The sequence below is a fragment of the Orcinus orca genome, chromosome 2 (genome assembly GCF_937001465.1).
Source record: "Orcinus orca chromosome 2, mOrcOrc1.1, whole genome shotgun sequence".
NCBI classification, from domain to species: Eukaryota; Metazoa; Chordata; class Mammalia; order Artiodactyla; family Delphinidae; genus Orcinus; species Orcinus orca.
In genome coordinates, this window is record NC_064560.1 from 94,483,664 (window position 1) to 94,505,589 (window position 21,926).

The window sequence follows — 21,926 nt, forward strand, 5'->3', positions numbered from 1 at the left end:
TTTTTTGAGCCAGGTCCTTTCCAGGAGGGCCAAGACAACTCTGCAAGCTCGAGGGAGGAAAAAAAAAAAACTTTAATAAAAACAGGTGATGTGATTTGGCTTTGAAGACCTTCCATATAAATTCTCTGTGTTGATTTTTAAGAAATTAAAGGTACTTCAACTCAAGATGATGAGACTTAAGGGTCTTTTGCTACTTCCCTACTCCATTGGGACAACGGACTGGGGAAAATTTAGCCAGATTTTTCTGGAGAGCATAACATAACGTCTTCTGATATATTTCATGGATCAATTTGACTGGCTTTGTGTTACATGGATAGGCTCTTCATTCCCATTAGGCTATTTATACTAAATAATTACATCAATTGGATGTTGTTTCACCTTTTTATGTTAGTGTTTTCACCGACATAAATAATCAAAATCATATGTGTGTTGATTTACATTGAGTTTACATTATCTTTGTCATTAATTTGGAAAATATGTGGCTTTCCAGCTTAAAAAGACTGAATTTTCATAAATAGTGGGTACAAGCTTTGTTTCTTCATAGATGTCTGCTACATTTAATACTAATTATAACATATCCAAATCCTTTACCTGTTTTTATATCTGTTCTGTTCCCATAACTAAAATGATAACTTCTTGAAGATAAACTGACAAGCTTTTTGTACAGTAAGACTTAGTATATCACACATTATGATGAAATTACTAGGTCCTCAAGAATAAGTGTTCTTTTTCATAAGGAATATGTTATTGATTGAAATCTCTAGTTTGTATGTATGTAATGTAATGCCATTTACCATATTACCATTTATTAAAATGAATTTATGCCTGAGCAAAGCAAGCACACCTATTTAATATGACTTAAAGATATTCTTTTGTATAAATTTAGGCAGAAATTTCATTTGTACATACTATAACTTTTCTTAATGCCTTAGGCCTTTAAAATTTTCAGGTTCACACCACACAACTATTTTAACTGTAAAGGAGAAGCACTTCTGCAAAGCAAACATTTAAATTAAGAATTTTTACTAGACATCACTGCTTTTTTCCTGAGTTTTTATTCTAATTTGCATCCTTCCTTATCATAATTGGCATTAAAAAGACAGACATACAAACACAGCTATAATATGTAGATTGCCCCTGTGTGCAAAGGTATATTTGCAATTCTTTCTAGCAATTTACTTGGCATGTGGACTAAGAGAAAAGACCAGCAGATTCTCAACTCAGTTCTAATCTCTACAAGGATCTGGGAATTAGGTAATTCAGGCCTTTGTAGAAGCCACTTAACTGAAAAGGAAAAAATGTGCATTGAAGAAACATTGTGTATTGAGAGGGGCATGATGACAAAGAACAAGGAGGGATACCCTAGGGCTTGTTGATTTTTCTGATAGGACTTTGGCTGTAATTTTAGACACTAAGATTTATACAAAGCTACAGGTAATTTGCAATACCTTTCCTCCTATTATAATGTTAATTTCATCTGCTGTTTAGATTCTGTAATTCAAAAACACAAAGTAGTTGTTGATTCTGTTAAAGTACTGAGAAGCCTTTATTCTGAAAGTTCAAGCATAATTTATTGGAGAGAATTAATGCCATGCTTACACTTTCAGGTTTGCCTTTCAAGTGCACATTTAACAAAGTACATCCTAAAGCAAATTCATTTGATCAGGTTTTGTGCGTGGTATTCAGAGAGTGAAAATCATTGCTCAGGGGGTATTGTGAGTACTTAAGATAAGCATAGGGAAGGAAAATAGTTATGTCTTATTCTAAAATCACGTTCACTATGTGCCAGGGATGTGCCCTTGGCACATATGACATATTTTTAAGGAATTCTGAGACCATACAGGTCTCGGGAAAACGTTTTATTATTATAATAATGTTTCTTTTAATGTATGTATATATATAAAATTCACTGTTTTTTCTTGTTTCACACCATCCTAAAAAGTTTTGGGTTTTTTTTTTTTTAATCCCTGTAAATAGGGAATTCCCTGGTGGTCCAGTGGTAAGGGCCAGGAGCTTTCAGTGTTGCTGGGGCCAGCGTTCGATGCCTAATCGGAGAACTAAGATCCCACAAGCTGCACGGCCTGGCAAAAAAAAAAAAAAAAAAATCCCTGTAAATAAATTGTATTAGCTTTTTCCCATTCCATAGACTCGTTTTAGTTATGGATGCTGTAAAGAGTGTTCATACCTGAGATATTAAAAAGTCCGCTTCATTTCAGGTGTCACTTCCAGGAATGACATTATGGATTTAAGCCTGTGGTTAACTTTTAAAGAAATGTTGGAATTCGCTGTCTTTCCTGGGTTTTCTTTTCTAAGCAGGCCCCTTTACCCAGTTCTTAGCACCCACACATGGGGCACCCCAGGAAAGCGCCCTGGCACCGCCCACCTCAGGCGGGTACGAATCACAAGCTTCTGCAAGTTGATGGACGAATCAGCACTGCGCCCAACCCCGCCGCGGTCACCACTGGACACTGGCGATTGGTTGCACCTGAAAGGCGCGGAACCAATGGGAGCGGAGGCCTGGGAGAGTCAGTGGAGCGCGCGGGAAAGGGACCAATATAAACTGTGGCGGGAGATTCGTTTTCGGGGCCTTGTCCCGTGAAACATCTTCGGCTGGAGAGTCAGTTGGTTGTTCTCATCTCGTGTTTGAACATGGTGCGGACTAAAGCAGGCAATGTCGCTGGCACGTACAGAAAAGGTGAGGCAGGCGAGCATGGTAGTGGAGGGCAGGTGGTTCCCTGGGCAGCTCCGCCGCGGGCGGGAGAAGCCGGACCTGCCCACAACCCTGGCCGCCAAACTGGTCCAGCCCGTCAGGAAGCAGCAGCCCGATCCCTTTAACGAGGAGGAAGACGCGTCGGGGACAGGGGAGGGTTATCTGCTGTTCTGGATCGCGGGCCTCTCCTCTCCAATAGGCTGGGTCGGAGAGGGTGGTGAGAACGTGGCTCTGAGACTCTTCGTGACCCCTTCTGAATGTCCTTCTTGGCCTCTCTCCGCAGTGGTGGCTTCTCGAGCCCCCAGGAAGGTGCTTGGTTCCTCCACCTCCGCCGCTAATTCCACGCCGCTTTCGTCAAGGAAAGGTAAAAAGCGCCCCTGCAAGATCCTGGAGAAACCTTCTCAAAAGGAGATCAGGCCTGGCACCACAGTTCTCCTGACCTGCGAGCCCCCTGCCCCACCGTGGAATTTCTTTTCCTGAGATCCTCACCCCCGAATTTCTTCCTTGCCTTTTGCTCTAATGAGCGGGCCTGTCTCTTGGCGGGATGGGGTAGGGGTGCGGGGCGGAGTGGGTCGCATTGTGAAGAATTTCAAGTCTCGGGTTAGGGATGGACACAGTTTCTCTTCAAACTCGTTTTTCTTTTCTACTTTAGCGTTATTTTTCTTAGTATTGACAACTGGGCTTTTTCTTGTAAGAGGCTATTTAAGTACCTCTTTACTAGATTAAGAATCGGGACTATAGTTGACAGTGCTAATCACGTTTTTGTTTTCATTTCTACATATTTTTCTTTGTCCTTCCTTCCCTTTCTCCCTCTCTCCTTTCTTTCCTTTTATTTTAGTTTGGTGTCGGTGTGTGTGTTTTACAACTTTGCAGCTCCTGTTACCGCTTTTGGGACATTAAGAGGGAAAACCGGGCCAGGGAAATAGTTTCACATCGTTCCTTCTGTGCGACAAGTTGAGAAAATACCATGCCATCTGCTGTCTCATTCCTTTTAGGAGGAAGTTGAACAGTTTGGAAGATTAATTCCACAAGCTGTAGTTAAGAACATACAGGAAAAAGTGTGTCAAACTTTAGTATGACAGTACATAAGACTAACTGAATAGCTCAGCTTGTGGACAAAATATGAAAAATATTTTCTAGTTGTAAACATCTTGTTAATGCTATTTTTCTAGGCTAAAGGATAAGTGTAATAAAGTGTTATACATTAAATTATAACTGAATACACCTTTATCATGTCACATTTAAAAATTTAAAGATGGATGTAACACCATTTAATACCCTTTAGATTTGAAGTTAAAGAATTAACTTTCCCTTTAAGGAATAGTGATTGTATTCTTAATTTTTATTTAGTTCTATCTGTTTATATTTTATAGCTGAAAATAAGTATGCAGGAGGGAATCCAGTTTGTGTGCGCCCAACTCCCAAGTGGCAAAAAGGAATCGGAGAATTCTTCAGGCTGTCCCCTAAAGATTCAGAAAAGGAGAATAGGATTCCTGAGGAGGCAGGAAGCAGTGGCTTGGGAAAAGCAAAGAGAAAGTAAGTTTTTATATTCTGGAATACTTATATTCTTGAAAATAAAAGACAACAGAATATTGAGTAACTTTAAAATTTCTGTTTGAGCAGATAAGAAAATACAAACCAGAGGTTTTTTAAACCGTGCTAACCTTTTATTATAAGTCACTCCCAAATTTCAAACATCAAAGAAAGGTATTATTTTTACTCATTTCAGTCACTCAAAGAGGATCAGTTCCCATTCAGATGATAAGTGTTACATTATTAATCATGAACTTCTGGTCTTTATTCTTTAATTTTTTCTGTCTGTTTTCTATAGTCTTTTTTCAAAAAGCCATTTCTATGTTGGTTTATCTAGATTGAATTCCATTAACCTCACCTTTCTAAAACTATTAGTTCAGCCTCCACAGGAAATATATACCCAATGTAGAAAAGTTGGAAAATATAGAAATCCCCATCACTTAGAAACAACCAAAACTAACACCGTGGTGTATTTTCTTTACAACTTCTCTGTAAATACATAAGAAAACTTCAAAACAAAACAAGGTGGGGATAAAGCTGCAAACATGCAGAGTTCATTGTGTAAACTTTTTAAGAAGATAATTAGATCATGCTTTCAAGCTTTTAATGTCAGGAAAATGCTCATGATAAGTGTTAAGCAAAAATTCTGGTACAAAAGTACAATTATTGTGTGAAAGATATGTATCTAAATATACCAAATCTCTGTACAAAATATACCAAATATCAATAGTGATATATCTGGGTAAAAACCTCTTATACTCGGTGCTACCAAGTTTCAACAACAAATATTTTAAGAAGCAGGAAAAAAAATAATACCATTGGGGGGAAAAAAGCAATGGAAACCTGCTTTTTAAATAGATTTATAAGTAATAGTGTCCAGACTCTTTAAAGAATTTTGAAATTTTTGTTTCAAAAACAAATTATTTGACTGGAGATTGGGAGTGGTGAGCGCTGGTGGTGCCACGTCACCGCCATTATGAAGCCTCTGGCTAGATTTAAGACCCTGCTAGATACCTCCCCTGCACCAGCCAGTAGCCTGTGATCCTCCTCCACGGCACCAAGCAGCGAGCCTTGCCCAAGGCAGAGTGATCACCATGGGCAAGGGGATGGTGGCCAGGCTCAGATTGGGGCTGCTGCTTCTGGTGCCGCTCCTACTCAAGCAGATTTATTCATTCGTTCCTTTAACCGACACGGAAGGTCCTCCGTTCGAAACCACAACGGTCAGCTGTGCGTTGCAGTCAACAGCTAGTCTCCTTGTGGTCTTGCTTGCCCTTCTACATCTCTACCGTTAAGAGACTTGGCCAAGAAACATCTACAGTTTACCAACCTATGTTCTAAAGCCCAATCAGTACGCCATCTAGAAGTCCAGTGTGGCAAGGAAAATAAACAGGTCTTCATCAAGTCTACTAATTCCATCCCTTGTTTTATTAACACAGAGAATGTTGAGACTCCCAAATTGGACTAGTTTAAAGAGCATCTGAAGGATTTGACCAGATAATGAAAGCCAATATTAAATCTGCTGGAGTTTCATGTACAAGACTGGAAAGAGACAACATCGAGAATTAATGATGTGATTAAGTATAACTTAAGAAATATGGATACTTCAAACTGTACCTTGCAAATAAGAATAATTTCATCTTCATCTAGAGAAAAAGGATGAGCTATGGAATGGAGATTCAGTTTCCATTTTTTTCACGAAATCTAGAAGGCGGTAAAATGATTAGGTAATATAAAAAGCTTCAGTGATTCTATTTATGATGTACACTGGAAGGAACCACCAGGTATTACCGCAAATCCTCTGTGTATTGTTTCAGTAGTCCTGGTTTAATGCTGATATACTCTCCATCAGGTTTTACACTGTTTTCACTGTTCTCTTGGGAACTTAACTCTTTTCTCTGGGGCTTTGGATTTGACATTGCATTTGACTTTCTGCAGTAACTGACACGTTCCAGGGCAATGATGGATTGGAATCTACTACAAATCCAAGCATAAGTAATCCCAGCAAATGCACTTAAAAGTCAAATAACAGGTATTTCCTATCACACATTCCCATCCAGATTTATTTAGCTAAGTTGGATCGTTTAACTTGATTCCAAAGATTAGAAGTGCATTGACTTCAACCAGTCTTAAAATATTGCTTTTTATTTCTGCATATATTGAATAACTTTTACAACTTAAAAAATTGATCTGTTTGGAAGGCATATTTGACAAATCTTGAAATTAAGAGGCAAATATATAAAGGCAGCAAAAATAATGTATATTAGGTATTTGGGAAGTGAAGACTGGAAACTTTCCTGCATTGAATTCATAACTCTTTTGTGCCCTTTCCGTAAACATATATATATAAATATAAAACTTAATGAATAGGAATAGCTACACGTGGAGCACTTTCTACATCAGTCATTATTTTTAGATGGTTCTAAGCCTAAGTGGACTTGATCCTGGAAAATAAAACTTTACAACTGCCTTGATGTACAGAAACCTTTTTAGAAATAGAAACTCTGTGAAATCTTTGGTTCACAGGTTCACACAATGATGCTTAGATGTTAAGTATCCAATATGGCCATAGTACTCTTAATAAGGTTTAAGCCAGTATTTGCCATCTTTAGAAGTCTACACAGGAACAACTAGATCCAACTGATCTCAGGTTATGTGAGATCTGTGCGTGTGAATGAACACCTCTTGCTTCATATCTGAACACTGTACACCTGTTTTGGATTGTACATTGTTTGGAATTGATTTGCATTGAACACAACTAAATAAAAATAAATGGTTAATGAGCAGTTAAAACAAAGTATTTGACGTATAAAATGATGTTTATGCATATAAAATTTTAAGACTTAATACTGTTCAAGGTCATTTAGTAAATTGTTATGAGATATTTAAAAGGAGTGTCAAATTCTGGAGCAGTAACTAAATTTTATACTTTGTTGCTACATCACTATTATCATTTCTGTTTCAATAAAATCAACAAGGAAGGGGATACATTTTTGGGTAGAGTTTTTTAATAGACTTGTTTTCATGATCCTGTAAGTCTCCTTTAGTTCCTTCTCACTTACTGGCACCATTCTTCCTTGTTCTTTCTCATTCTAATGTGAACAAGCTAATAGTCAATATTAGCTCTAGAATATATGACAATCCTCTTGAATTATTTATGACTTCCATTGATGAAAGAAAATATTTGGTAATATAGCCAAATATGGCTATACCATTGATCATGACAGCAATAAAACCTATATTACAGGCTTCCTATCATATGGAAAAGATTACACATATAGTCTCATAAAGCACTTTGATCCATAGTATAATAAAATCTGTGACATAAAACTAGGTAATAGAGGTTTATATTATTACTTTAGGCCTCTGTCTTAGATTTGTTTTTGTTTAAGAGAGTTGTAGTTATCCCTTTATTTATAATAAATCAATAGATTGACTTTTTTTTCCTCACAGTTTTATTGAGACATAATTGACATACAGTACTATATGAGTTCAAGGTGTAATGATTTGACTTACGTACATCATGAAATGATTACCACGATAGGTTAGTGAACATCTATCTCATACTGACACGTTAAAGAAATAGAAAAATTTTTTTCCTTTTGATAGGAGCTCTTTCAATAGATTTACTATTGGTCGTAAATACTGGTCGAAAACTACCAGTATATCAGAAGGACTTCTGTCTCCCTAATTCTTAATCTGGAATATGGCTACTCCTATGGCTTTATTCTCACAGAGGCAGATGCATGGGGGAGAATCAGAATCAAGAAAAACTGTCTTCTTAAAACCTTGAACAGAACTATGATACCTAAAGTAAATTAAATCAGGTCCTTGAAAAAATAGAATTTTGGGTTATGATAGTGTTCATTTGTTAACTTGATTTAATTTCCAGGAAAGTACAATGAAGACTTCTTCGTAATATAAGAGTAGGTGAGTCAATGGTAATCGTATTCCAAGTCAGAATATCCTTGTTTTAGCTTCCTTCACTCACTTGCCCTATGACCATTCAGGCTCGCTGGATCTAATTTGAAAACCATTTTAAAATAGATCTCACAAATCTTTATCAGTTCTAAAAAATTATGATTAAGTTTTTAATTGACATTTTCTCTATAAAAAGTATAATGAGGGACTTCCCTGGTGGTGCAGTGTTTAAGAATCCGCCTGCCAATGCAGGGGACATGGGTTCGAGCCCTGGTCTGGGAAGATCCCACATGCCACGGAGCAACTAAGCCCGTGTGCCACAACTACTGAGCCTGTGCTCTAGAGCCCTCGAGCCACAACTACTGAGCCCATGTGCTTCAAATACTGAAGCTGGCGCACCTAAAGCCTGTGCTTTGCAACAAAGAAAGGCCACCTTAATGAGACACCCACGTGCCGCAAGGAAGACCCAACCCAGCCAAAAATAAATAAATAAATGTATTTTTAAAAAAAGTATAATGAGTACAAAATGGCTTTGGGATAATATAAATTATTTTTCAGAAGCTGTGATTACCATATGCCAACTTAAGACAATTTTGGGGTTTTTCTAATTAGATAATACATTCATATAGTTCCAAAGGGTATACAGTCAAATATGTCAACTTGCTGTTTTCTCTGCTCAAGTGGATTGGTTAAATTCTTTTGCTTTTCATAATCTCAGAGTTCTTGCTGAAGGATTGTACTCTTCATCAATCCACTTAACATATTGAAAGAAGATGCTATAGAAATAGAGATTCCGTCTTTAATAAACATGGCAACATATCCTAAAGGGGAAAGTGATTTGGCAAATTAACAGGCAAAATAGATTATTAAAAATTTTGTCACTCTAGTATTTGGAACCTGTAGGAGTTTGTCAATTAATGGAGTTTAATTTTCTCCCATTTCTGGTCAGTTGACAAGACACACTGCACTGTTAATGTTCCCGATTTACATAAGTTTTTAAAAACTACTTATGTTCTGTTTTTTAAACATTTGACTCAGGTGACTATCGAAGTTCTCTCTTCTTTCCACAGGTCATGTCCTTTGCCACCTGATCATACAGATGATGAAAAAGAATAGAAATTACTTATTCACCCTTGACTGATGTCTCCTGTTTACTCTGGTATTCTAGGATGTAAATTTGCATAAATATATTTGTTCCAATTAGCTTTGTTGAATAAGCATTTAATTTAAAAAATGAGGCTTACATTTAGTTATTCAAAAGCAAGTAGTTATGATACTGGAAAGTTTATAAGATTAATTATGGTTACTTAACTTAGTATTCAGTATAATGCAGTATTCGGTTTCTTTTACCTGTTAAGCTTTTTCTTGCTAAAATTATTGCATGGTGTTCTACTTATGAATCTGCTGTTTTTGAGATTTGCTTAGAATTTTGTACTGTTGCCATTTTTATTGGCCTTTGATTATTGGAGTGATGCCATATTTTTGTTCCTTTTATTTGTTTTAAAAAGCAGAGGTAGATTTTTGCACATTAAAAAATTCAGTGTTAATTAAACTGAACCCATACCCTTTTTAAGAAACGGGGCCAAAAATGGAATGTTGAAAAAATTTGCATGGCCGTCTACCTTCTTCTTAGAAAAATTTAAGGGCAGTTTTGTCTTAAGGATTTAAAGGGTTGATGAAGCTTCTAAAAACAACAACAAAAAGATAAAATACTCGCATAGAATTGGGCAGGAAAATTCCATAGACTACATTAAGAGAGAGGAATTTTCCTAGAATATGCAATTGGCTTAGTGTCATAAAATATTACTCTTTGGGCCTATACTTTTCAAGTTGGAAATCAATAAAATATGAAAGGCAAATCATGCCATAAGCCCAGAACTATGTCTAAAGTCCTTAGAGCTACTATTATATTTTTCAAGATAGTCAGGGGTATAATTGAAGAGGTGGGTATAATAGTATTTATAACTGATATTCTTGCTTCCTCATCAGGCTTTTTGCTCACTGACAACCTGTTATCAAAACTAACCATGTTTAACAGGAATGCTTTCCTGAAGTTTGTTTTTAATAAATGAATACTCATTGTCACAATACTATCCATATGTGTGCTTTCTAAGATTATATCCTACTAGGTATTTCTATTTTATTCCTTCCAAATGCAAATCACTGTACTGACCTGATTTTATCAACTTCCAAAATAAGTCCTTATGACTGTAGATTGTATTTTTTGCTTTGTCTTTTAGAGGTGGATATTAAACGTAATGATACTGAATTGAGACCAGAGTTTTCATCCTAAGTGCTTCCTTGACAATTAGGCTTTTGATGCGTATGAAACCTGATTTGCTCTTTTTCATTGATGGAGAGAGAAACTTTATGGTGGTGTGTCCAATGAAGTCTAATTTTGGTACGTACTTGTTTCCCAAAAATTTGACCTAAAGAACCTACAGTCTTTTCAAATACAATCCTTTCAAAATATATAATACTTGGTGATGTCTAACTTTATTAGGCAGAGGTCCCATGTAATCTGTTTCGTTGTCAAAGGTTTTTTAAAATGTAGATTGTCAATTTAGCCTCTTCTAAACATAAGAGAAGGACAGACTCCCCGTTTACATTGAAATTGAATCAAAAAATAAATTATACATTAAAAATATAAAGTAAGCTTTAATTTTGTACCCTTCACAAAGTTAATCTGATTTTCCTTTTTGAATGGATTATTCAAATAATTAATGTTACTGTTCAATTCCGGAGCAAACAATGATTAAAACTACTTTTATGGAATTTTTGAATGCTAATGGAATTTGTGAGGATCATATGAATTTTGTGTTTACGTAGTTTCACAAAGGAAGATAATACTATAGTGAAAATTATAAAGTGTGCTCAGAGTTATTTATGAGATGACAAATACTTGTCATTTTTCTAAAAAGCAGAAAATAAAGCCTAAACTAACTGAACTTTTCCCATATGTATATATACACTGCTTATAAATCTCACTGTACTTAGAATTCTTCACGCTAACTCACTTTTGGAAAAACTGAAGATTCAGCTGGACCTTGGTCCAACCAACATTGTTAAAATGGTTCCTTTTACCTTTGAGGATAGCCTATGGAGGTGGGAAAGATTGTCACTGAATGAAAACTGGGAGGAGTGTTAGAAGTTGTTCAACCCAAGCCAGCTATAGCTTTTCATTAGATGGAGTATTTTATTAGCTGGCAACGACAATCGAAAGTGCTACAAGTTAAAAATTTGATTTTTTTCTTAACTCCCCTCCTCCTCTTCTTGGTTCTGTCCTTGAAATAACATAGAACAAGTTACTCCTTCCACATAACAACCTTCAATTATTTAAAGATAGCTGTTACATCTTTAGCCTTCTCTTCCTAAGGCTAAACATTATGTTGTTTATGTCACATGTATCCTAAGTGAGTTTCTCTAAGTCCCTTGTACAAGAGGCCATGCCTTGTGTGTGGTATATTGCTTAGGCAGATAAAAAGTAAATCTGGCTATATTTCTTCTAACTGATCCCAAGTATTCATTGATTTTGGTATCTTTTATGTTTGTCTGTTTTGTCTTTTGTATTTGGAGATGCCAATGGAACGCTAAGAATATTTGAATTTTTAAGTAATAATTATTAACAGAGTATTGGGTTTCCCAAAAATAAACGTTATACAACCTAATTCTTTCTTAAATGATTACAAGGGACAATTTAAAAATGACAAAAAGCTTTCAAGAGATTGAGAAAAAAGGCTAGAGGTCCTATATTGATTTGAAGGATGAAGGTACTATATTGACCTTGAAGGCTATTTGAGATCTACCGTAGATTTGAGAGCACTGTCTTAATTATGGTTCATATTAAGAATATTGATTGGGGACTTCCCTGGTGGCCAGTGGTAAAGAATCCTCCTGCCAATGCAGGGGACTCGGGTTTGAGCCCTGGTCGGGGAGGATCCTACATGCCGCGGAGCAACTAAGCCCGTGCGCCACAACTACTGAGCCTATGCTCTAGAGCCCGCAAGCCGCAACTACGGAGCCCGAGTGCCACAAATACTGAAGCCCGCGTGCCGAGAGCCCATGCTTCGCAACAAAGAGAAGCCACCGCAATGAGAAGCCCACACACCGCAACGAAGAGCAGCCCCCTCTCGCTGCAACTAGAGGAAGCCCGTGCGCAGCAACAAAGACCCAATGCAGCCAAAAATAAAAATAAATTAAAAAAATCAAAAAACGAACAAACAAACAAAAAAAGAATATGGATTCCTGGGGACTTCCCTAGCGGTCCAGTGGTTAAGACTTCACACTTCCAAGGCAGGGGGCGCTGGTTTGATCCCTGGTCGGGGAACTAAGATCCCACATGTCGAGTGGTGTGGGCAAAATAAATAAATAGATAAAATTAAAAAAATAAAATAAAAGGTTGATTTGGGTAATAATTTTAAAAAAAGAATATGGATTCCTGTGATACTGCTCACAAAATCCTAAAAGCGTAGTTAAACGCACATAGCTAGTTTTAGGTGTGGATTGTGCTATATTTATTTATTTGAATTTTTAAACATTTATCAACATTTTAGGTTGATTTACTTACAATAAAATGTATATGTTTTCAGTGTACAATAAAATGTATATACCTGTGCTATACATCTTTAGAGGTCTCCAAGTAATGAGTATGTTAAAAGTGATGGAATTATACACGTCGTGATCATTTAGGAGTTAAGCCAGGTATTCATACACCTATACAAAAGTGACTCAGTAATAATTTTTTAAAAACTGTAGGAAGAGAGGATCTAAATAAATGCTGTTATGTGCTATTATAAGTCATATTTCTTCAGACAACAGGAAAAATGAATGATGCATAGGAATTTGCATTTTTGTATTGGCTTAAACTACCACATTTGATCTTAACTATTTGTACCCAATAAAACATTTCTTTCTATAGAAAAGATTTACTGTATTCATGTTTTTAATTTTTTAAAGACATCTAAGTCCACCATAGTTTTATTTATTTTTTATAAATTTATTTATTTATTTTTGGCTGTGTTGGGTCTTCGTTGCTGCCCGTGGGCTTTCTTTAGTAGCTGCGAGCAGGGGTTACTCGTTGCGGTGCATGGGCTTCTCACTGCAGTGGCTTCTCTTGTTGTGGAGCACGGGCTCTAGGCACGTGGGCTTCAGTAGTTGTGGCATGCGGGCTCAGTAGTTGTGGCTTGCAGGCTCTAGAGCACCGGCTCAGTAGTTGTGGTGCATGGTCTTTGTTGCTCTGTGGCATGTGGGACCTTCCTGGACCAGGGCTTGAACCTGTGTCCCTTCCTTGGCAGGTGGATTCTTAACCACTGGCCTCCAGGCAAGCCCCAGCAAAGTTTTAGATAAGTTGTTGCTCATTGGGCTCATAATTTTATTTACTTTTCTAATTCAAAATTTTTAAATATTTAAACTTGTTGCCAATTGAAATACCAAGCTCTGTTTTGTCATGGTAACAGATTTATCACTTGTCAAGTACAGCCAGGTTTTTTTTAAAGAACAATTAATGACTGGATGTGCTCAGATTCCATTTGAATTTTGTGTGTGTATACTCCCACATGTATGCATTTCCATGGCAAGGGTGGAAATGTTTTAGACTTCTTTAACAAGTTACTAGTGACATTTGAACCTGAAGTGATTTCCTAAAGGTTTTGCTGAACTGACTCTCTTGGTGAATCAATTTAATGCTGTGTCACATGTACAGGAAACCAACAGACCTGCTATTTCTTTGACGTTACCAAAAGTCATTTCCTCTGCCCCAGCTAGGTGGACAACAGTCCAATATCGGTGACTAAGAGGTTATCATGACCAGTAAAATTATCATGACCAAATTATTATGACCAATAGCCAGCAGTTGCAAAGACATTCACTGCCATGGACTAGAGAACAAATTCAGGAGCTACTATTAAGCTTTATTGCTTTTAAGCAGACCTATTCAAGATAGGAAAGTTAAGCCAAGATTTTTACTCATTTTCCTCTGAATGCCTAACTACATTTCTCTGAATATTTAACTGCCATAATAATATAGGTCATTTTTCTAGAAAGAGGATTAATTATGTTGCTGGCTTTTGCTCCGAGCAGTGGTTTTCCCAGTATTTTTCAAGCTCAGATCACCCCAACACAAGAATAAATTAGGTCTCTTATTAACTTTTCTTGTCCACAGTATAGGATTGAAAGTTTATTCTGAGTGGAGGATTAAATGTCTTCCTCCTTCCCAAGCTTGATCACCGGCTTCCTTTGGCCTTTTCTCATTGTTTTTTAAGGATTAATTATTTCCACATCATACACAAGCATATGCAATCCTTACAAAAGAGATGGGTGAAGACAAAACTTTCTCACCATTCGGTTTCAGGGGCTATCACAGGAGAACGAAGTGCATGAAAAAGGTTTCATAACATTGGAAGAGACTTTAAAAGCTCAGTAGAAACACAACTGAAAATCCACAAGAGGGAGATGCTTGCTAAACCGCCAGAAAGTAACTCCCACGAGGGACCTGAGAGAGCCTTAACAGGAGCCAATAGGTCCGCCCGGGATTCAAGGCGGGAGGGAACAGGAGTAAATAGTGGCTGGGGGGAGTACAAGTGAAGGGGAAAGCAGGATTGGCTTCGTGACTTTGGCAGCGAAGCCCGTGCTCAGCCCAAGACCAGGAGCAGAAGCTAAGAGTGTGTTGCCAAAGAGGAGTACACGCTCCCAGCTACCTCCTGTTAGTCCCATAAGTAATGGGGGTGGTTGTCTTTGAAGGCACTTCCGCTTAGCAACCCCACGCGGTTGCTAAGGAGGGACGGTAGCGGGGATGACCCGGAAGTGGTGGTGTCTATTTCTCACTGCCTGCTTTAAGTTTGTCCTATAGGGAGCGCCAGGGTGCTCTGCGCCGGGCCGAGGGTGGGGCCAGCGCTAGAGGTTCCGGTTCGGCTTCTGCGACCCCTCGGCTCCTCGTCTTCCCCCTCCCCTCCCGCGCCTCTCCTCCCTCCCGTTCCTGGGAACGGGAGAAGCCAAAGCTGCGGGTGGGTAGAGAAGCGCTCGGCGCCTCCGGGAGGGGGCTGCGCCCGCCCCGTCTGTACCCCGAAGCACTGCCAGGTACTCTCTCCGGCTTCGACGGGGTCCGGGAGGCTGGAGCTTGAGGATGTGTGTGTGTATCTGGGGGGTGGTGGGGGCCCCTTCTCCGGCTCGGGGAGGGGAGCGCGGAGATCCTGGGTGGGGCGCAGGCCGGCGTGTGTGCCCCTGGCGGGTTGCGGGGGTGGAAGGAAAGGGCTGGGGATGACGGCTGGCGGAGAGTTTCGGGTGGCCGTGTCGAGGTTGCGGAGGAGGCGCCCCCTCAGATGCAGAAGACTTCGGGCGGTGTGGACGGGGAGTTTGCCACCTGGAGGTTTAGCTCTGAAAGAGGGAGCATCCTCTAGGTCCAGAAGGAGAGCATGGACCCCGGCGGGGTGGATGGGGCAATCCCATACTTCCATTGCCTGCTTTTTCTGCCCACCCCTCTGGGACAGAGCCCGGCTTCGGGGATTGTGAGTCGGCTGGGCACCGTGGGGAGCCGCCCTTGGCAGAGCTAGGGGCAGAAGAGTGGGTAAGGAGACCTCCCTCCTCCCAACTTCCGTGCGCTTCCCCCACTTCTTCCTTAACTGCTCTCTTGCCCCAGTGTCCCACAGGGGCGGTAGCCCCCTCCCCAAGTGGGTAGGCATCACAGCGTAAAAGAAAGAGGGTGGAACTGGGCTTGTGGCCCCAAATGATACTTCGAATGTTCGGAAAGTGCCAGATTGACATATTCAACCAAGTCTCCCAGCTCAATATTAAGTTTGGTCTAAATTATTTTAGAAAAGTGCAGTTCTGGAAACCAGCAAACTGTAAGCTGGTCTGGCATAGCCTTATTTGGTAGATATGCGTGTTTTTAGAAAATGGACTGGGGGAACCGTAAAGATACAGAGGTCTAGGCAAGACGTGTTGAGGCAAGCCTTTTCCAACATCTTCCTTACCTGCCAGTGAGCTTGACCTAGTTTAAATGAAGCACACAGATCCTCTTCATTTATATTTCAATCAGTGACTGAATTGTAGGTACTGTGTGGTTATCAGTGTCTCAGAATAGTTGCGTGAACCTTCAGAGAGACAAGATTCCCTGCTTTTGAGCCTGCCTCATAATCTTTTAAGGAGATAATTGTGGTGAAGTGAAAGTATTGGTTTTGAGGTTAGGTAAATCTGGGATTGAACTCGGACTGCCACTGGCTAGTTGTTGGCCTTGGGCAAGTCATGGAACCTACCAGAGATTCAGTTTTTTCATAAGTAACACGAGTTAAAATTCTAATCAGTATTGTAAGAGGGGGGTAATGTATCTAAATAACAGTCCACTTTAAATGGAAGCACCTTCCAGTTGAAAGATGAATTATTAATAATTGTAATCTTATGCAGTCAGGGTAGCCCAGTTTTGTGGAATGAGGTTTGAGATAGGAACAGAACTGGATAATATTCCAAAACATATATATAGAACAGGACTTTCAGTAGCCTCTAGAAATTGATCATAACTAGCATGAAATTCAGTTATCAGTAGTTTCTTAAAACTCTTAAAAATAAAGCAGAATATATGCATTAACTGAAATGACCAATAATGTTTCAAAGGTTTTTCTCAGATTTGTGATGTGTGTAGTATGGATTGGTAAGAAAAAAATTTAAAGAGTAATGTATATAAATCTTAATTAACATCACATGTCTGGAGAGAATTAAAATTGGGGCATAAAATAGAAGAAAGTAGTTATAATTTTAAGAATAAAATCACAAGTAGCATGACTCATCTTAATTCGATTTAAACTATTAGCAAAACTTACAGAATTTTTATATGTATAATATTCTATAAAATAAATGCAAATGGAATGAATTTCTGCCTTTAAATCATTTGTGATGATAATATGGAAATATATCTCAGAAATATAAAGTCTTTTTTTTTTTTGGTCAGGTACCAGGCTAATCACTTTTTTTTTTTTTTTTTTTTGTGGTACGTGGGCCTCTCACTGCTGTGGCCTCTCCCGCCGCGGAGCACAGGCTCCGGACACGCAGGCCCAGCGGCCATAGCTCACGGGCCCAGCAGCTCCACGGCATATGGGATCCTCCCGCACCGGGGCACGAACCCGCGTCCCTTGCATCGGCAGGCGGACTCTCAACCACTGCGCCACCAGGGAAGCCCCACTTTTTAAAAAAATTAATTTAATTAATTAATTAATTTATGGCTGCATTGGCTCTTCGTTGCTGTGCGCAGGCTTTCTCTAGTTGCAGCGAGTGGGAGCTACTCTAGGTTGCCGTGCGTGGGCTTCTCATTGAGGTGGCTTCTCTTGTTGTGGAGCACGGGCTCCAGGCATGCGGGCTTCAGTAGTTGTGGCACGTGGGCTCACTAGTTGTGGTGCACGGGCTTAGTTGATCCACAGCATGTGTGATCTTCCCGGAACAGTGATCGAACCCGTGTCCCCCGCATTGGCAGGCAGATTCCTAACCACTGCGCCACGGGGGAAGCCCACATCATTGAAGTCTTTATATTCATTTGTTTTGTAGATTTAAAACAATATAGTTATTTGTAATCTATTATATGCCAGATTTTCAGCTAATGTAGTTTGCTTTATTTTTTTTTTGTAGTTTGCTTTTTGATGTAACTTGAAGTTAGTAATTTTTTTTTCTTTTTTTTGCGGGGGGCCACACTGCATGGCTTTAGGGATGTTAGTTCCCTGACCAGGGATCGAACCCGGGCCTCTGCAGTGAAAGTGCCAAGTCTTAACTACTGGACAGCCAGGAAATTCCCAGTAATTTTTAATTATTAATTTTTTAATGTACTTTATACTCAAAAGATAAAAATCAAATAACTTCCTTTAGGGCTTCCCTGGTGGCGCAGTGGTTGGGAGTCTGCCTGCCGATGTAGGGGACACGGGTTCGTGCCCCGGTCCGGGAAGATCCCACATGCCGCGGAGTGGCTGGGCCCATGAGCCATGGCCGCTGAGCCTGCGCGTCCGGAGCCTGTGCTCCGCAACGGGAGAGACCACAACAGTGAGAGGCCCGCGTACCGCAAAAAAATAAAAAATAAAATAAAACTGTCCAGCTATGTTTCATGCTTCTTGAGGTAGAAATACTATTTTAAATTTTATCCACCACTGCAGCTACATAATAGGCACCAAATAAATATTGGTCAAATTGAATGGATGAATATGTTTAAGATTATTAATAAGGTATCTAATTATGTTTTTACTACATGTTTTGTAAGGTTATTCAACGTTCTAAGTGGCTTTTCTGTACACTGTAAAGTCTTTAGTGTATATGTAAGCATTTAACTGCGTTTTCCTGGATCATTATTTTTCAGTATCTTTTGAATCTTAAAGTTGAGATGATATTATCTTGCTTTGGTAAAGCCATGAGAAGTTCCCATTTTTTTCCCTATCTTCTCATAACACTTTAATAAATAATTCATTTTGGTATAAGAGTTAGGATACTAGCTGGAAAAAGGTATATTTAAAATGTGGGCAATAATAGAGACTGTTACAGATAATGCTTTTCTCAGTGACCTTTTCCACTTAAACAAAGTATGTGGCCATTCCACAGATCTTTGCAATTGTCAGTTATGGAATTTGCTGGTCAGGAAATCTAAAAATGACTAAACCTTCCTTTAATGTCTGTGTCTTAGATGGTCTCAGAAAACTTTAGGAAAGATTGGGAAGGTTTGTATACCATACTAGAATATATAATGAACAAAGTACAGTTAACTTTATTGGTGCTGCCAAATCAGGAGTGAGTTACTGTGGAAATGTTTAAAAAATACCAGGCAGTGCTTTCCTCAAACCAAATGAGTATTCTTCCAGAGCTTGTTTCTATTTTAGAGCTTATTTCTTTTTGGACTATGATTTGCTCTCTAATAAAGATAAATAATCATTGTATCCAGAAAAAAAGGCTGATATCACAGACAGATTTTATTACCACCAATCTTGATAGAAACTGCTTCAATGGCTTCAAATAAGTGGAAGTAGATTTTCATGAAAGAACTTAAGAATTTGTGGAACGATAGTTTTTCTCTATTGAACATCTAACTTGTCTCTGCTCATTTCTGCCTAATATAGAAACTTTGAGAAGCTGGGAAGAAAAAGAAAAAAGAATGAATTTACTTCAGAATTAGCATTTTATGTTTTGTAGGTTACTTATTTGGAGAGCTAAATTGGATTTTGACATTATTGGGACTGTGTTCAAGATGGACTCGGGGAAAAAAAATTAGAGAGATGCCATCTGCTTCAGATTCCTGTTCCCTCACCCCTTCATGTTTTGTGGCTTTGAATTTATCAGATTTTTTTTTTTTTACATAAAAACCCTCAGTAGATTTAGGTTATATAATTTCAGCTATACCGGTGAACCTGTTACTAAAAGAACTTGCATTTTATATTGAATTACACAGAAGGATCACAGACATTGGTTAAAATAATTGTTATTTCAGACTATCTGAACATGAGATAGCTTCATACATCTTTGTCGTCATTTGCTTAATAAACCATTCTTGTCATTAGTGCTTACCACAGTCCACTTATTGGTAGAAGTTGCTAAAAAAATGGATTATGGAGATATAGAATAAATCCTTTTTTTCCTCTGATATTACAACCAGAAGAGAAGTTTCTGTTGTTGTTTTTTTTTATTTACTGATGAATCCACTTAAACTTATTCTTTGAGTAGTGAGTTTTGCCTTACCTTATGCCAATTGCTATAGTTTTCATCTAAGTGATACCATACAGTTCATAGGGTACATACTTGTCACTTTTCAGTTTGAATCTTTAATACTCCTGAGCACAAGCTTTTGGATTTACTGAGCTGGAAAAGAATGTGTCTAGTTCAAGTTACAGTAGTCGGGCACTTAGCATGGACCAGAAAGACCCAGGCATCTTTGAAAAACTATAAAGTAAAAGTGGTATGATATCCCAGAAGTTATCTGAAGAGAGAGTCTTTTGGATAGAAGAGAGCCATGCTGTGTCTGCAATAGGAATGTTCTGGTGATGTGGGAAAACAGATAAACTGCCCTTGTAGTCTGTTCCTCACCCAGAAGCTCCAAGTAGGCAGTGTAGTTATGGCAGGGGCTGGGGTGTCAGGGATGGGAATTGTTCTTCATTAATTGCTCACCCATCATTATGGAGGCATAGACATATTGGGGAAAGGGGAATTCTCTTGGATTTTGTCTTGGCCAGAGAAGCTGAGTGAACAGGTAGCCATTGCCCTGGCTGTGAAAGAGAACTTGGTGTAACACCTCTGGGTGCTGGGTAAGCCTATCAAAATGCTACAGTTTGGTGTCTCCATCAAAATGTCACATAAATTTTCTAAGAAACAACAGCATTGGACCACATTGGTTTCTGTAGTTTTCACTTTCTAATTCTTTAAACTAGAAGAAGAGGCATTGAGGACTTTTGGGCTTCTGAATGAGAGTATCACACATTACATCCATCTTGATAGATTTATAAATACACTTTAAATTGTTGGCATCAGTGAATGATGTGAAAATGTTTTAAGTTGTGTGTGTGTGTGTGTGCGCGTGTGTGTGCGCGCGCGCTTGAGTGTCCATGATGATTACCAAATTTCAGTTTTTCAGGCTAAATTGCTAACCATAACTGTGGTGAAGCAGTTTCCCAGCTGGATTTCTTCTCTCTTTCCTAGAGGTCACTCTCTGATGTATGTGCTAGTGAGCAGAGATATGACCAAGCCAATAAAAAAGCAAGGAGATTAAAGTTAATTTCTTTTCAGGAATTCCCTGGCAATCCAGTGGTTAGGACTTGGCACTTTCATGCTTTCACTGTGGCGGCCCGGGTTTGATCTCTGGTTGGGGAATATCCTGCAAACCGCACCGCGTGGCCAAAAAAAAAAGAAAAAGTTAATTTCTTTTCATTTAAATTTATTTAAATGCTTATTCAAATCTGATTTTATTAGTTTTTTTTTTCAACTTTGCTAGGATTTCTGTAGTTTAAAGTAGCAATAGGTACTCTTTGAGATTGTGGGTGCCCAACTTTTTTAAAAAACATTAAGACTATTTTTTTGAACAGTTTTAGATTTACAAAAAAATTGAGCAGGTAGAGAGTTTTATCTCTCTTCATACCCACTTAATTCCCAACCAGTTCCCCCCCCATTTTCTCCCATTTTTAAAAAACATTTATTTATTTGTTTTTGGCTGGGTTGGGTCTTCATTGCTGCGTGTGGGCTTTCTGTAGTTGTGGCCAGTGGGGGCTACTCTTCGTTGTGGTGCGCAGGCTTCTCCCTGCAGTGGCTTCTCTTCTTGTGGAGCACAGGCCCTAGAGTGCGTGGGCTTTAGTAGCTGTGGCATATGGACTCAGTAGTTGTGGCTCGCGGCCTCTAGAGCGCAGGCTCAGTAGTCGTGGCACATGGGTTAGTTGCTCTGCAGCATGTGGGATCTTGTGGACCAGGGCTCGAACCCGTGTCTCCTGCATTGGCAGGCGGATTCTTAACCACTGCGCCACCAGGGAGGTCCCTCCCCCATTATTAACATCTTGCATTAGTGTGCTATGTTAGTTACGATTAATGAACCAATATTGATACATTATTATTATCCATAGTTTTCATTAGGTTCACGCTTTGTGTTGGTCGGTTCTGTGGGTTATAACAAATGTATAATAACATGTACCCACCATTACAGTTTCATACAGAATAGTTTTACCACCGGAAAAAAATCCCATTTTACCTATTCATCCCTCCTCTTTTTCCTCCAGAATTCCTGACAAACACTGACCTTTTTACTGTCTCTATAGTTTGCCTTTTCCAAAAT

General features: G+C 38.8%; 2 protein-coding genes and 1 long non-coding RNA gene across 12 annotated transcripts in view; 2 read left to right on the forward strand and 1 right to left on the reverse strand.

The window, feature by feature from the left end:
• Positions 1–1,938: 1,938 nt before the first annotated feature.
• On the reverse strand, positions 1,939–2,360 carry LOC125963486 (uncharacterized). The gene is made up of 2 exons (XR_007475515.1): positions 2,186–2,360; positions 1,939–2,081 (listed from the first exon to the last, which is right to left on the reverse strand). It is a non-coding gene; the product is annotated as an uncharacterized LOC125963486 (long non-coding RNA).
• Positions 2,361–2,541: 181 nt separating this feature from the next.
• PCLAF (PCNA clamp associated factor) lies at positions 2,542–10,430 on the forward strand. 4 transcript variants are annotated; one of them, XM_004274740.3, is made up of 4 exons: positions 2,542–2,695; positions 2,994–3,074; positions 4,084–4,246; positions 9,232–10,430. In XM_004274740.3, the coding sequence occupies exons 1-4, from the start codon at positions 2,650–2,652 to the stop codon at positions 9,275–9,277; spliced, it is 336 nt and encodes a 111-aa protein (XP_004274788.1). In that variant the 5' UTR covers positions 2,542–2,649; the 3' UTR covers positions 9,278–10,430. The 4 variants fall into 4 exon arrangements, 2 of the variants coding, with proteins under 2 accessions (XP_004274788.1, XP_049561792.1); XR_007475488.1 differs by lacking the exon at positions 2,542–2,695 and adding an exon at positions 5,680–5,967 and having other exon boundaries at positions 2,709–3,074; XR_007475489.1 differs by lacking the exon at positions 2,542–2,695 and adding an exon at positions 6,179–6,272 and having other exon boundaries at positions 2,709–3,074.
• A 4,575-nt stretch (positions 10,431–15,005) lies between these two features.
• Positions 15,006–21,926, forward strand: part of CSNK1G1 (casein kinase 1 gamma 1) — a 144,713-nt gene continuing 137,792 nt past the window's right edge. For 3 of the 7 annotated variants that reach the window (XM_049706194.1, XM_033437109.2, XM_033437114.2), the window contains exon 1: positions 15,008–15,235. The gene's annotated coding sequence lies outside the window, so the exon portion shown is untranslated. Of the gene's footprint in view, positions 15,236–21,926 lie in introns of all 7 variants that reach the window. The other 4 variants (XR_007475652.1, XR_004485828.2, XR_007475651.1 and 1 more) reach the window with 3 other exon arrangements.